The 13,508-nt window shown below is 37.0% G+C and overlaps 1 protein-coding gene across 1 annotated transcript; it reads left to right on the top strand.

Annotated features, from left to right (window-relative positions):
- The first annotated feature begins 1,607 nt into the window (after positions 1-1,607).
- On the top strand, positions 1,608-10,500 carry coro1a (coronin, actin binding protein, 1A). The gene is made up of 11 exons (XM_032586811.1): positions 1,608-1,736; positions 2,690-2,893; positions 5,386-5,508; positions 5,589-5,718; positions 6,051-6,232; positions 6,728-6,847; positions 8,067-8,171; positions 8,264-8,409; positions 9,807-9,864; positions 9,941-10,156; positions 10,252-10,500. Exons 2-11 carry the CDS (start codon positions 2,696-2,698, stop codon positions 10,342-10,344), a joined length of 1,371 nt encoding a protein of 456 aa, XP_032442702.1. The 5' UTR covers positions 1,608-1,736; positions 2,690-2,695; the 3' UTR covers positions 10,345-10,500.
- Positions 10,501-13,508: the final 3,008 nt, after the last annotated feature.

Genomic DNA, 13,508 nt, shown 5'->3' with positions numbered 1-13,508 from the left:
AATTAAACATGGAAAAATTACTTCTATATTATTTTTTTACACAAGTAATATTTTATATTTCTTCATGCCACTTTTGAGGAAATATAATATATTACACTTCTTAACTTGTTTATTGTAACGTTATCAGCTGATGTCACTTTCAGATCTTTACTCTAGTCAGAGTAGTGATACTTTATAATAAAGCTACTCAAGTAAAAGTACAAAGTACAGTGTAGTAAAAATACTCCTAAAATATGTTTTTTTCACATTTAGGGCCTCTTGTCACTTTAAATCCAAATAAGCTGCTGCTGCTGCTGGCAACGTCCCCAAGTTCAACATTTACACTCAAATGTGAAAATGTTTGCAACTGGATGTCAAATTATGTAACTGTCCATCTTTGAAAAGCAGAAGTGGAGCCTCCTGCACAACCAACAAGAGTACAGAAAGTGGTTTCCAGCTGGTAAGTAAACAACAAAACACTTGTCTTTCCTAGCAACCATTGTACAACAGTAAAACCAGCTGAACAAACATGCTGGAGCTTAAGTTGGGTAGTTAGGTAATGAACTGCTCTTTACTTTGGTTGCTGGGTGACGCTGCAGTGCACAACAATCCGGAGGTTTTTGAAATGGCTCATTTTCCAAACACCAAAAAAAAAAAAACAACGACTTGATAGGTTTTTTTAAAGTGCTTGCTCTGTTTTTAGAAGCAGTAGAAACCCAAACGGAAGTTTAAAAACGTGCAAAATGTGATCTGGTTTGTTTAATCATTGGCTTAAAAATGATAAAAACTCCAAATTTTGTCTGTTTGAAGATTTGAATATTACATAAAATCAATAAAAAAGGATATTTTAATCAGTAATGTCAGATTTCTGGAAAGTGTGTACATATCTATGCATGCAGTGCTTGTTTATGGCTCTTTTTGCATGAATTACTGCATCCATGTGGCATGTCATGGAGGCGATCGGCCTGTCGTTCTGCTGAGGTCTAACGTCACTCAGAGTCTTCCAGGTGAAATCTGCTCCTTGCTCTGCACTTTATCACTTGGCTAAACCACCATGTGCTAGTTAGCCTTTTCTATAAAACATTAGAAATAAGCAAATAAATTCCTTTTTTAAATAAAATAAACATTTTACTGCACACCCCTTAATGAATTTGAACCGAGTGAATATCAAAAAAATGCCTCTTGAGGAGTTTAGGGTGAAACATTTACAAATAAAAGTTTTAAATGCAAAATGTTTGCATTAAGCTAAAACTATTTTGTGCAGTTTTAGCTTAATTACTGCTCTGAATATGTTTTTTTTTTTTCAGCAAATGGCCTCTATTGGAGTAACAATCGATTACGAAATTAGTTGATTATTTGAATCGATTATCCGATTAATTGTTTCCGATTAATTGTTTCCATTCTGGCATCATGTTACTGCACACCTGGATGCTCCAGAGCATAAAACTGCCAAAGTTCTTCATTTTTGGCTCCATATAAATCTAAATTCACACAAACTCTTCACCGTACTCTCCATTTTATCTGGTTATAATCTCACGACGTCTGCACGTTTTGTTCCTGTTGCCCTCTGCAGCTTTTTAAACCCTGAAATGTCACGGGAGACACCTCCCACTTCCACCTTCATTTGAAATTTTCACTTCCTTCATGTCGTTTCTGTGATGTACTTTAACATAGCGTCTCCCCTGCGCCATCACTCTGGTGGCAGGGTGCACCGCTGACACTTCTTGAGCCGACTCTTCCCCGTGCACGACTCCCAGGTAAGCCCGCAGAATCACTCCTCGCCTGCTAAAAGACACCATACAGCGACAGAAAGTTTCTGATTTAAATGAAAGCTCTTTCTTCCCCATATTCCACATGGCTTGGGTTTCTCTTCCTTCATATGGAGGGATTTGTGGCCTGCGATGTTTTCCATCGCAGCGGGGAGTCACAGGTTATTGACATGGATTTGGGGTTGTGATGAAATTACAGCCTGTTTTGCAGAAGGGCTTATTAAATTAGGCGCACGGCTGCCTCAGATGTCTTGTGATGCACATGCAGCAGGACTGCTGTACGCTGTGTTCAGCTTAGGCGCGGCTGCAGATTTCAGGAAGTAAAATCTACAAATGGAGGTAAAACAGAACCCGTTTACTGTTTGTTTTATTTTCCGAACGAGCCTTACTTTAAATGATGCAAAGCTTCATTAGACTCCAAATTTTAAACGATTTGAGTGTTTTTTCTGACACTTTATTTTGAAGATATTTGTTTTATGTGTTTATTTAAAGGGGAAAGGGAAACAAAAATGAGTTTGATTGAGAAAGTGGAGGAAAAAAATGAGAAAAGTCTGTAGGTTTGTTTCTCTGTCTTGAAGGATGCGGTGAAACCGTCGCTCTGCCTACAGCTTTAGCCTTTTAGGGTCACGATGTGTGAACCTCAAACTTCATAGCATCATCTTCTGGTGTTATATTTTATATATTTCCTTGTATGGTTGTGTCAGCATGCAGAATTGCTTCATTGTGGCTTGAATTAAAGAGAGAAGAGGCAACAGTTACAGACGGACAAGAGGAAGCAGTTGTGAAAACTTTTGCTTCCCCTTTTTTTTTTCTAGTTTTCCTGCAGTGCAGTCAGCTTTGTGCCAGCTAGTCTGTCTCAACCTGAAATCAGAAATGCTCAAATTGGCCACATATATCATGCAAAAATTGTTTTGTTGTTTTTTTTGTTGCTTTCTGCCCAGTTCACCATGTCCAGGAAGGTTGTGAGAACCAGCAAGTTCCGTCACGTCTTTGGCCAGGCCGTGAAGGCCGACCAGTGTTACGATGACATCCGCATCTCCACCATGACATGGGACAGCAACTTCTGCTCCGTCAACCCCAAGTTTGTGTCCATGATAGTGGACGCCAGCGGCGGCGGGGCCTTCATGGTGCTGCCCCTCAGCAAGGTGCGAGAAAATGCATTTGATAAACCTGGAAACCGCTTCTGATGCAACATCTTTGGGTTTGCAACGCCACGCTTTCACTCTGAAATTTGAATTTTGCTGTCAGCGTCATGCAGGCGACTGAAAAAGGAAGTCGTAAGCCGTCTTTTTCAGTCTTTCTTCACGTCACTTGCCTTGCTCTGCTGTTGAGTTTTCACCATATTAGGAGTTTGTTGTCATGTCAGTGCAGAGACCGGATGTGGCCTAAAGCTGCTGTGTCTCAAGTTTTACGTTTACTTTGCAGCTCCTGCACTGAATTTCTATGTATGGCTGTAGAAACAGTAGGGGAGGCGCTAACGATTCATTTAGTGATCAGTAAGTCTGAAAATGAATCGATTAATTGGATAAAAATGTACTCAAAAATGCAAATAAACAAATAATTCATTTCCTTTTTAAAATAACAAAATTTTCTTTTTATGGCCTAAAATGCAGTAATAATATTCCTTAAGTGGAGAATGTTTGTAGCAGGATACATCTGCAGCTAAAGATATATTTCAAATGTCAACATAAAAAAAGTTCAGCCCTTCCTGCTTAACTTAATCAAGCATTGATTTAGTAAAGGGTGGTAACTACGTTTTTAGGCTAACTAGTTAATAATTGGATTGAAAAAACTGCTTAATAAGAGAATATGAACCAGTTGAAGCTAAAATTGCCATCTGAGTAGTTCTGTGTAGAAAATATGAACAAACAATGAAGTTTTTTTTATCTTAAATGCAAAATGTAAATCTTTTTGCAGTTTTAGTTTAATTATTGCCCTGACTGTGTTATTGTTTCAGCAAGTTACCTTTTTTTGAGTTTGCATTCTCCTGTTCACCATTAATCAATCACTAATCTAGTTGACGATTATTTCAATAATTGATTGATCACAATTCATTGTTTCAGTTAAAAAATCAGCTAATGTTTTGAGCTGGATGAGGGTCAACATTATTGAAACTCTGGCACTTAAGGCTCTTAAATAAATTACACAAAGCTTAACGTCACTTAAAAATACAAATTCCCCTTTTTGGTCTCATGAAATTATTTTAAAAGACAGAGATTTGCTTCTGTGGGAAAATTTGTTTCATACCAAGCTTTATTTCAGTTTGAGGAAGCTCAGTCACAGATTAATATCCTTTTTAAGACGTTAATTAAATCCATTTAATCAAAATGCCAACGTTTTAGGAGTCATTGGTTAAAAACATCACCCACATTATTCACTCGTAGGGTTAAATTTAGATTAATGAACAGATATAAAAAATAGTATTAAATCGTAAATGTATCTGTTATCTGATTGCATCTTACCTTAATTTGGACTTTTCTTTCTGCTGCTTTGCTGATCACACCTTACTAACATAAAGTCTAGTAAAACAGTTTGGGATCAAATTAAAAACAATAAAGAGGGTTTTGGCAAAAAAAAAAAAAGCAGACCTGAAAAAAGGAGAGGTGACCCGCCTTAAATATATTACATTAATTTGTCACAAGTAATCAAATTAAGTTTACTAATTTATTTACAGTTAAACAAATGTAAATAAAGTAAATTTAACAAACTCATGAAATATTTGTGACCAATTAACACTTCTTTGTTGTTTGAAGCTTCTAGTTCACCACATCTGCAGAGTTAATCCACCTGATTTAATTAACTGTTGGAGCATGAAGACAGCTGAACATTACAGGACTTGATGCAAATTATTGTAGTTTAGAATGGCCAGTAGGGGGCGACAAATGTTGCCATCAGATAACTCATTTAGTCTTTGGGTTACAATCTAGTTTCGTTTTAGTTACAATTTAAATTTGGAAAATTATCAAAAACCTCTGGATTGTTGAGTCACATTCGACTGCGTTGTTACCTAGCAACCCCAGCAGAGTTCTGCCTGTTAACTAGCAATCCAACCTGAGCTCCAGCACATTTGGTCAGCTGACTTCACTGCCATATGCATTGAACAATGGCTGCTGAAAAACACAAGTCACTTCCCATCCAGAAAACCCTTTATGCATTCTTGTTGGTTGTGCTGGAGGCTTTACTTATGCTTTTCAAAGATGTTCGGTTGTATAATTGTGCATCGGACGTCAGCCATTTTCACATGAAAGTGTAAACATTGAGTTGGAGGGTGTGGCCAACAGCAGCTTATTTGGATTTAAAGATACCCTAAAACAGCTCAAAACAGGCAGAATTGAGCAAACTAAAATCTTAACATCTAAAAGTGACTTTGTGCAAAATATGTAAAGAGCATGTTTTATTTAGCCCATTGATCTGTCCTAACCTGTTCAAAGAAGCATACTAGGTCATCCTAAGCTGCTCTTTAACCTGGTTACCAGCTGCTCTTTAACCTGGTTACCAGACGTTGGGAGCAATTAGAGGGGAAGCTGACCTGCAGTTTTCTAACCTAATTTCATTCCTCGTCGCAGTTTAATGCTGTATTTTATTTATCTCTGCTTCTCGAAGCAACCCTAGATGTTCTCGATGTTTGTGTCTGCAGACCGGACGTATCGACATGTCCTACCCCACCGTCTGTGGCCACACAGGTCCGGTTCTGGACATCGAGTTCTGCCCTCACAATGACAACATCATTGCCAGCGGATCTGAGGACTGCAGCGTCATGGTGGGGCGACAGAAACTCCCGACTCCTTCAACACACCCTCAGTTGTGTCATGTGACTTACATGTGGGATTTTGTGATCAGATTTGGGAGATCCCAGACGGCGGGCTCACCTCACCGCTCACAGAGCCGGTTGTGAAGCTGGAAGGTCACTGTAAGCGTGTCGGCATCCTGAGCTGGCACCCCACCGCCCACAATGTGCTGCTGAGCGCAGGTGAGTTTCACATGATCTGTTAGGGAACTGTAGTTTTCAGGAACCAGACAGAGGCGAATGTTTATGTTACATCTGCTGCTAACCCAACAGGAAGTTCCCTAAGACACTTCAGTTCACAAAGTCAGGGAACATGTTGCAAATTGAAACTTTAGTTTGAAATTACATATTAATTTATCACCTTTCACTTCCACTTATCTTCTTCTCTTGTGCAAAACCAATTTATTTATCACTATTTTTGCAGATTAAGCCTTCTTCCTGTTCTCCATCGCAACAGCAACAGTCCCACTGCTGAAACTCAAAAGGTTTCACCTGAACTTGTTTGTTCCCTGCAGGCTCTGATAATGTGATCATCCTGTGGAACGTGGCTCGGGGGGAGGAGGTGGTGAGGATCGACAGCGTTCATCCCGACCTCATCTACAGCGCCTGCTGGAACAGGGACGGCTCCAGGATCCTCACCTCCTGCAAAGACAAGAAGCTGAGAGTGCTGGACCCCCGCAAAGGCACCGTGCTCTTTGTAAGTGCTCCTTTCGGAACAGGCGTCCTTACTGCAAACTGCAAAGTTTACCGCAAGACTTACAGTAAGACTTACAGTAAACTACTGGAAATAACTGGAATTTACTTACTGTAAGCTACAAAGTTTACAGTAAGTCCTACTATAAAAGACAAGTCACAACCGTACAGTCAGTCTTTACAATAAGTAGACTATAAACTATAAAGTTTACAGAAAGTCAAATAATAATAATAATAAATAATAAGGAGAAGAATAAAAGATTTTATGAATAGAATAATTTGTAAAAATCTAAAAAACAAATATGCCACGCCTATTTACTGTAAACTATGAAGTTTACTGTAAGTTTAATAATAATAATACCAATAATAATAGTTCTTAAAAATCTAATCAATGTTTTGTAAAATTGTGTTAATTAACCAAAATAAATTGTCAACAATTGTAGCCATTCGTTGCCACAACCTAAATGTCTGAAACGTTGCTCTGCTGCGCCCCCTACAGGAGAAGGATAAACCTCACGAAGGCTCCAGGCCCGTGAGAGGCGTGTTCGTGTCTGATGGGAAGATCCTGAGCACCGGCTTCAGTCGCATGAGTGAACGGCAGGTGGCGCTGTGGGATCCGGTGAGTGAAGGAAACCCTCAGAGTGAAAACTGTACCTACTACTACAACCTCTAATAATAATAGTAATAATAATAATAATAATAATAATAATAATAATAATAATAATAATAATAATAATAATAATAATAATAATAATGATGAGTTAGTGATGCTGGGAATCCCATCTCAGCTAAAGAAAGAAGAAATTATGTGTTTTAAATTTTCAAATACTGGTTCCCCTATTTATTTTTAATATTTTTTTGTTTGTTTTTTGCCTAAAAGACTAAATGAGTTGCAGTTACGCTCGAAATAATACAAAACTAACTTTCAAGTAACTTTTCAGAAAATAAGAGCTTGTTTTGAGTCAATAATTCTTGAACATTGATCAAATTTGCTAGCACAACCGTATTAGTTTTTCAATTATAACAAGACCTTTTTCCTTTTTTTTTAATATTAAGGAATTATTGACTTAAAACAAACTCCTATATCTTATTACGAAGTTACTTAAAGTCATCTTTTCTTATTTCAAGTGCACTAAGATAACATTTACATGTCAGAGGAATATAAAGAAATATAAAGAATCTCATCTTTATATTTCTCACTGCAACAACACAAAATCTTACCAAGTATTTTTGGTCTAGTCTCTAGTGCAAATATCTTAATATACTTGAAATAAGATCAAATTAACTCCAGTAGCTTATTTTAATTAAAACATGTGTTAATATTGATGAAAAAGTTCCAGTTCAACTGGCAAATTATTTCACTTATAAATTTGGGAGATGTTTTGTTATAGTGAAATAATCTGCCAGTTGAACTAGTACATTTAAAAACCAATGTTAAGAAATGATTTACTTAAAACAAGCTCCGATGTCTTACTGAAAAGTTACACATGTGTTAGTTTAAACTTACTTCAAGTGTACTAAGATATTTGCACAATAAGTTAGACCAAAAACACTTGGTAAGATTGTGTTTTTGCAGTGCATTTAAATGTGAAGTGACTCAAAACTATGAAGATAGTTCCACTTTCTACAGTTCGAGAGACTTTACAGTTCTATTATTTGTTAGAAGGAAGTAATGAGCATAATTACACAACTGTTGAGCAACAGCTGCATTACAGCACACAGGGTGCTTTCACTGAACACAACAGCAATAATTAAATACAGCCCTTATTTTCGCCTGTTTGTCTGCTTTATGGTTTTCCTCTGGTTATTATGAAAGCAGCAGTTATTCTTTTTTGTAGAACAACTTTGGAGAGCCGCTGACCCTGCAGGAGCTGGACACGAGCAGCGGCGTCCTCCTGCCGTTCTTCGACCCAGACACGGGAATCGTCTACCTCTGTGGCAAGGTTGGGTTCAGACCGGGAAACAGTCTGTGATTCTCTCCCACGCCCGCAGATGCACAAACGCCTCAACGTCTTCTGTGCTGGCCTTCTCACAGGGAGACAGCAGCATCCGTTACTTCGAAGTGACGGACGAGGCTCCTTACGTCCACTACCTGTCCATGTTCAGCAGCAAGGAGAGCCAGAAGGGGATGGGATACATGCCCAAGAGAGGCCTGGAGGTCAACAAGTGTGAAATCGCAAGGTAACTGAAGCCGCTTGGATTAAAAAGTGGTTAATCCAGACAGAGATTGCATCCAAACCATAAGCTTTTTTGTTTTTCCATGCACCACACTGCAAAAACACAAAATCTTACCGAGTATTTTTGGTCTAGTTTCTAGCGCAAATATCTCAGAAATAAGACAAAACTAACTTACAAATAACTTTCAGCAATAAGTATGAGCCTTTTTTAAAGTCAATAATTCCTTAATATTTGTGATAAAGTCCTTGTTCCACTGGCAGATTATTTAACTTATGACATGGGGAAAATGTCTTATTATAAGTGAAATAATCTGATACTTTTTCACAAATATTAAAGAGTTATTTTCTTAAAACAAGTTCCTATTTATTGCTGGAAAATAACTTGTAAGTTAGTTCTGTCTTATTTCAAGTGTACTAAGATATTTGCACTAAAACCGAAACCAAAAATACTATAAATATAAAATAAAATGTTGTGCTTTTGCAGTTTGTTCCTGGAAGTATATATAATCTTGCTTGCTGTAGGTTTTCATGTGGCCCTTTGGATGACAAATTACATCAGTCACTCCATCCAGTTTTTCACAATTTTGCGATTGCAAATATTAAACCAAACTCAACAGATCCTCACATGATGCATAATCATGAGTGGGGTAACATGGAATTAATGTTTTATAGCTATATTTGTTGGTACTTTAATAATAAAATTGATGATATGAACTATTTCTTGCCTGGTTTTTAGGCTGTGACTCTGTGACAGCAATAATAGCCACTCAAACACAAATATTGCTCTTGAAAAACACACAAAGAAAAGTGATTTGTATCACTGATCTGTTCAGTGTGACAGCATTTAATCACATTTTCTAATTTATTAACACTCTCTTTGAACAAACTGTGAAGAAAATAGTGAAACTACCAATATGGACAACTTTGGGTTTTTTAAACATTATTATTTGGAACTAATCGTGTCAACAATGAATCAAAATGTTTATCACAATAAATGATAAACAATACAATAAATGCCCGTCCCTAATAGAGAGTATATTGCTAAGTTTTTGCAATAAATAATCAAAATCATTGTATTTAAGTGATGCGAACTCCCACCTGCAGGTGGCAGTATTTCTTACTACTATTACTTGTTCTATTGCAGGTTGTTTCATTAATAAGACATTTTCTGCCACTAGAATTGGAGCTTTTTTAAAATTAACATTAAGAAAATTTTGACTTAAAACTTGCTCCTATATCTTGTTGAAAAGTTAACTTGGTCTTATTTCAAGTGCACTAAAAACTAGATCACAATACTTGGTAAGATTTTGTATTTTTGCAGTGAAAACACTGTTTCAGTAGAAGAACTTTTGACACATTTGTCATTTTGCTCATATTGTATCCAAATATTTTTACCCCCAGGTTCTACAAACTGCATGAGAGGAAATGTGAACCCATAGTCATGACGGTACCTCGTAAGGTGAGCTTCGAAACGCAGCAGAAACACAGTGGGTGACGCTGGGATTAGCTGACTGTTCCCTCCTTTGGCTGTGCAGTCGGATCTATTCCAGGAGGATCTGTACCCAGACACCGTCGGACCTGATCCGTCGGTTGAAGCCGATGAGTGGTTTGATGGGAAAGAAGCTCCGCCTGTTCTGATTTCCCTAAAGGACGGGTTTGTAGCCACCACCAAGGCCAAGGAATTCAAAGTCCATAAGAGTCTCCTGAAGACTACGACTGCTTCTGCGGGGAGCCAACCAGAAGGCAGTGGGGTGAGAAATCTGTATTTTCTACTATTCTGAGGCTTAATTATCCTGAATTGGACCATTTCTGCCTCAATGAGGCTCACTTCCCGTTTGTTTCTCAGGAGGTGCAGTCTCTAAGGAAGGAGGTGAAGGACCTGAAAGCAGCTTTAGAGGAGCTGACCAAGCGCGTGAAAGAACTGGAGACCAAAAACTAAACGGACAAAAATTCTACAAAATTTAAAGAAGGAAAAACATAAAGCGAAAAGTCAAAAGTAAAACAATGGAGCCAAAACAGACAGGGAGAAAACTGCTGTTAACCTTTGGTTGTGAATGAAAGGGGAAAATTAAAACAACAGATGTTCGAAAATGTTTTTAACCTGAAGCTTGAATTTGTTTTGTTTGTCTGTGGGAACAAGTTTTGATTTATATTTTAATATATGTGTTAAAAATAAAGGATTTCTGTATTTTCCGAAGTCTTCTTTTAATTAAATTTTTTATTCATTTTTGCAATACGAGTATAAGATATTACTAAAGCACTCAGAAATATGAATTGTTGTTACAGAAAAAAATTAAAACATCTCAATAAATACAGCTAATAAAACCTAAAATTCAGTTTCTCATAAAGTTAAAATTATGTGCTGAAGAAAATCAGACACAGATAAAGCGATTAAATTGATACCTCAACTCAAATTTCTACACATAAATATGGAAAAACATTGTCACTTTTGCTAATTTATTCAAAATAGAAAACCAAGAAACCACATTTAGATAAGTATTCAGTCTTTTGCCAGGAAGCTCAAAAGTTAGATGTTTTCTCTTCCGTGAGATGTTTACGACTTAAATGTATGGAAATCTGCTCCAGAAAGAATGGTCTATTTTCGATCTTTATTCAGATATGTTAGTCAGTCAAAGCACATTACGTATTACTCCGCGACGCTCCTGACTACCGTAGCCGTAATGTAATGTAAAACATTTTGACAGTACCACACAAGGTCGCTTCGAGGCCAGAATTAATCCATATTAATTCACTAGAGGCTATTTTACTCCAGAACAATATATAAGGCGCTCCTGATTATAAGGCATACTGTCCTGTTTTGTTCAAATTAATGGCTTAAAATTAAAGGTGCGCCTTATAGTTCTGAAAATACGGTATTAATTTAATTCAGTTTGGCAGAAGCCGTTGTGATTCTCTGCAACACCAGCAGGGGGCAGGCTTCACCCTCCTGCTTTTGTGTGTTTAAGAAGCGCGTGAAGAGAGAGAATGAAAGAAATGGAGAGAACAGTGAGAATTGAGAGACAAATTGTGGACAAAATTAAAGATAAAAATGAGAGAATAGTGTGTGAAAACAAATGCTGGATGGTGCTACATCGTTGACGGAGCTGGATGGAGTTGTGTTTTCTCTGGAAACTTCGGTGAGTGAAATCGCCGAGTGAAGCTAACGGCTAGCACAGCTGACAGTTGGTTAGCAAACTGACTATGTTAGGGTCGTTTGGCAAGGTGAAAAGAAAGTTAAAACCAGTTTAAAGCATCTTTAAAGCCTGTTGGAGCATTTTTTACATTTTTATATGTTAGATTTAGTTAAATTGTGTTCATAAGTTCAATGTTTTGTGTTAAAATAGTTAAAAATGAATACGATAAAATAAAAAAATAGATGTGAACATGTTCTGATTTCATGAGTGACAGTTCAAATAATTCCAGAAAGAGGTTGTCAGTTAAAATAATTTCAAACTGAGGTTTTTTTCTATTTGTTAAATGAAAGTTTTATGCAGCGATTTAATATATTTAACTTGTGGTGATTTTATTTGAGACATTGGTGATTTAAGTTTAATTTATTGGGGCCTGCCATGCAAAGCAATGGCAGGAACCTATTACTATTGTCGGAGAAAAGCGTCTCTTTAATATTCTTTATTTTTCTTCCGTAACCGTTAATGCGGCTCATACCGCTGGGTGCACACCTACAAATGAGGTATCAAAACGTGCAGAAAATTCACGCCATTGGAGCTATTACTTCTGGTGGGATTTGGGCTTAACGTGGCGACATAATTCGTAAAAAACTACGAAAAAAACCCCATTATAAGTCAATGGGAAAAATCCTAGAAATACCCTATTTTTGAGGATTTTCTGTGTCGTCACAAATTCACCTAGAAATGCCATTCAAATTTCATTTTGTAGATACGTCTGTGATCTCTTCGAAAGTGAAGACGGCTCGTCGATACCAGTTACGGTTTGTCCACAATTTGCCTCTAAGCGACCCAAAGTTTCTCATTTTTCCTAAAGTTAGAGTGCGTCTCTGGCTGCTTAGAGTGAGAGATGAAGACAACTTTTTCAGCCCAAATCATTTTTGAAATCGCCATCACGCCCACAAATATCGCACGATTAGTATCAAAATCGGTCCTGACATTGATACGCCTGTCTGCTCCGGTAAAATGTTTTCAAAATTTATCTAGACCGTACGGTTTTCTGTCACGGTGCTTCAGAGCAAAGTCATGCGACAGGATTTTCTGAGGCTCTCAGGCTCTTTCACTAACACTTCACACCTTGGTGTGAAACTTATTTAACATAGCAACGGAACTCAAGAGGCTATTGGCTGCTGATTTGGACTACAAATACGCATCATTGTAGTTCTATCTATAGTGAAACCCTCAGTTGAAACAGATCAGGACTTAACTGGCCTTTATAACTACTTGGTGCTATGGGCTGTATATAACTGATTTAACTCAGTAACTGTTACACATGGGATTAGTTTTGAACTTTAAAATGAAGCTTAACAAAAATTTCACAATAAAAGCCTTGAATATTTTTACATCATGTAATTGCTCTTTTTGGCTTTATTTGACTTTTTCATCCAAAGCACTGTTACACATGGTATTAGTTTGGCCCTTTGAAATGAAGCTTAACAAAAATTTCAAAATAAAAGCCTTGAATATTTTTACATCAGAAAATTGCTCTTTTGAGCTGTATATAACTGATTTAACCCAGCAATTGTTACACATGGGATTAGTGTGGCAATTTAAAATTAAGCTTGATGAAAATTTCAAAATAAAAGCCTTGAATATTTTTACATGATGTAATTGCTCTTTTTGGCTTTATTTGACTTTTTCATCCAAAGCACTGTTACACATGGTATTAGTTTGGCCCTTTGAAATGAAGCATACTGAAAATTTCAAAATAAAAGCCTTGAATATTTTTACATGACGTAATTGCTCTTTTTGGCTTTATTTGACTTTTTCATCCAAAGCACTCTTACACGTGGGATTCGTTCGGAACTTTAAAATGAAGCATACTGAAAATTTCAAAATAAAAGCCTTGAATATTTTTACATCAACTACTTGCGTTTTCAGCATTATATAACTGATTTAACCCAATGACTATTACACA

Source organism: Xiphophorus hellerii, chromosome 16, assembly GCF_003331165.1.
Source record: "Xiphophorus hellerii strain 12219 chromosome 16, Xiphophorus_hellerii-4.1, whole genome shotgun sequence".
In the NCBI taxonomy this organism is placed as follows: domain Eukaryota; kingdom Metazoa; phylum Chordata; class Actinopteri; order Cyprinodontiformes; family Poeciliidae; genus Xiphophorus; species Xiphophorus hellerii.
Note: the sequence above shows the minus strand (reverse complement) of the source record. Positions and strands in the feature narration are given on the sequence as shown.

Excerpts from the sequence above, each read along its gene's own strand:
- coro1a (XM_032586811.1), top strand. The coding sequence starts at position 2,696 with ATGTCCAGGAAGGTTGTGAGAACCAGCAAGTTCCGTCACGTCTTTGGC. Across the intron at positions 5,719-6,050 it reads CAATGTGCTGCTGAGCGCAG|GCTCTGATAATGTGATCATC; the intron begins GTGAGTTTCACA and ends TGTTCCCTGCAG. Across the intron at positions 10,157-10,251 it reads GCCAACCAGAAGGCAGTGGG|GAGGTGCAGTCTCTAAGGAA; the intron begins GTGAGAAATCTG and ends TTTGTTTCTCAG.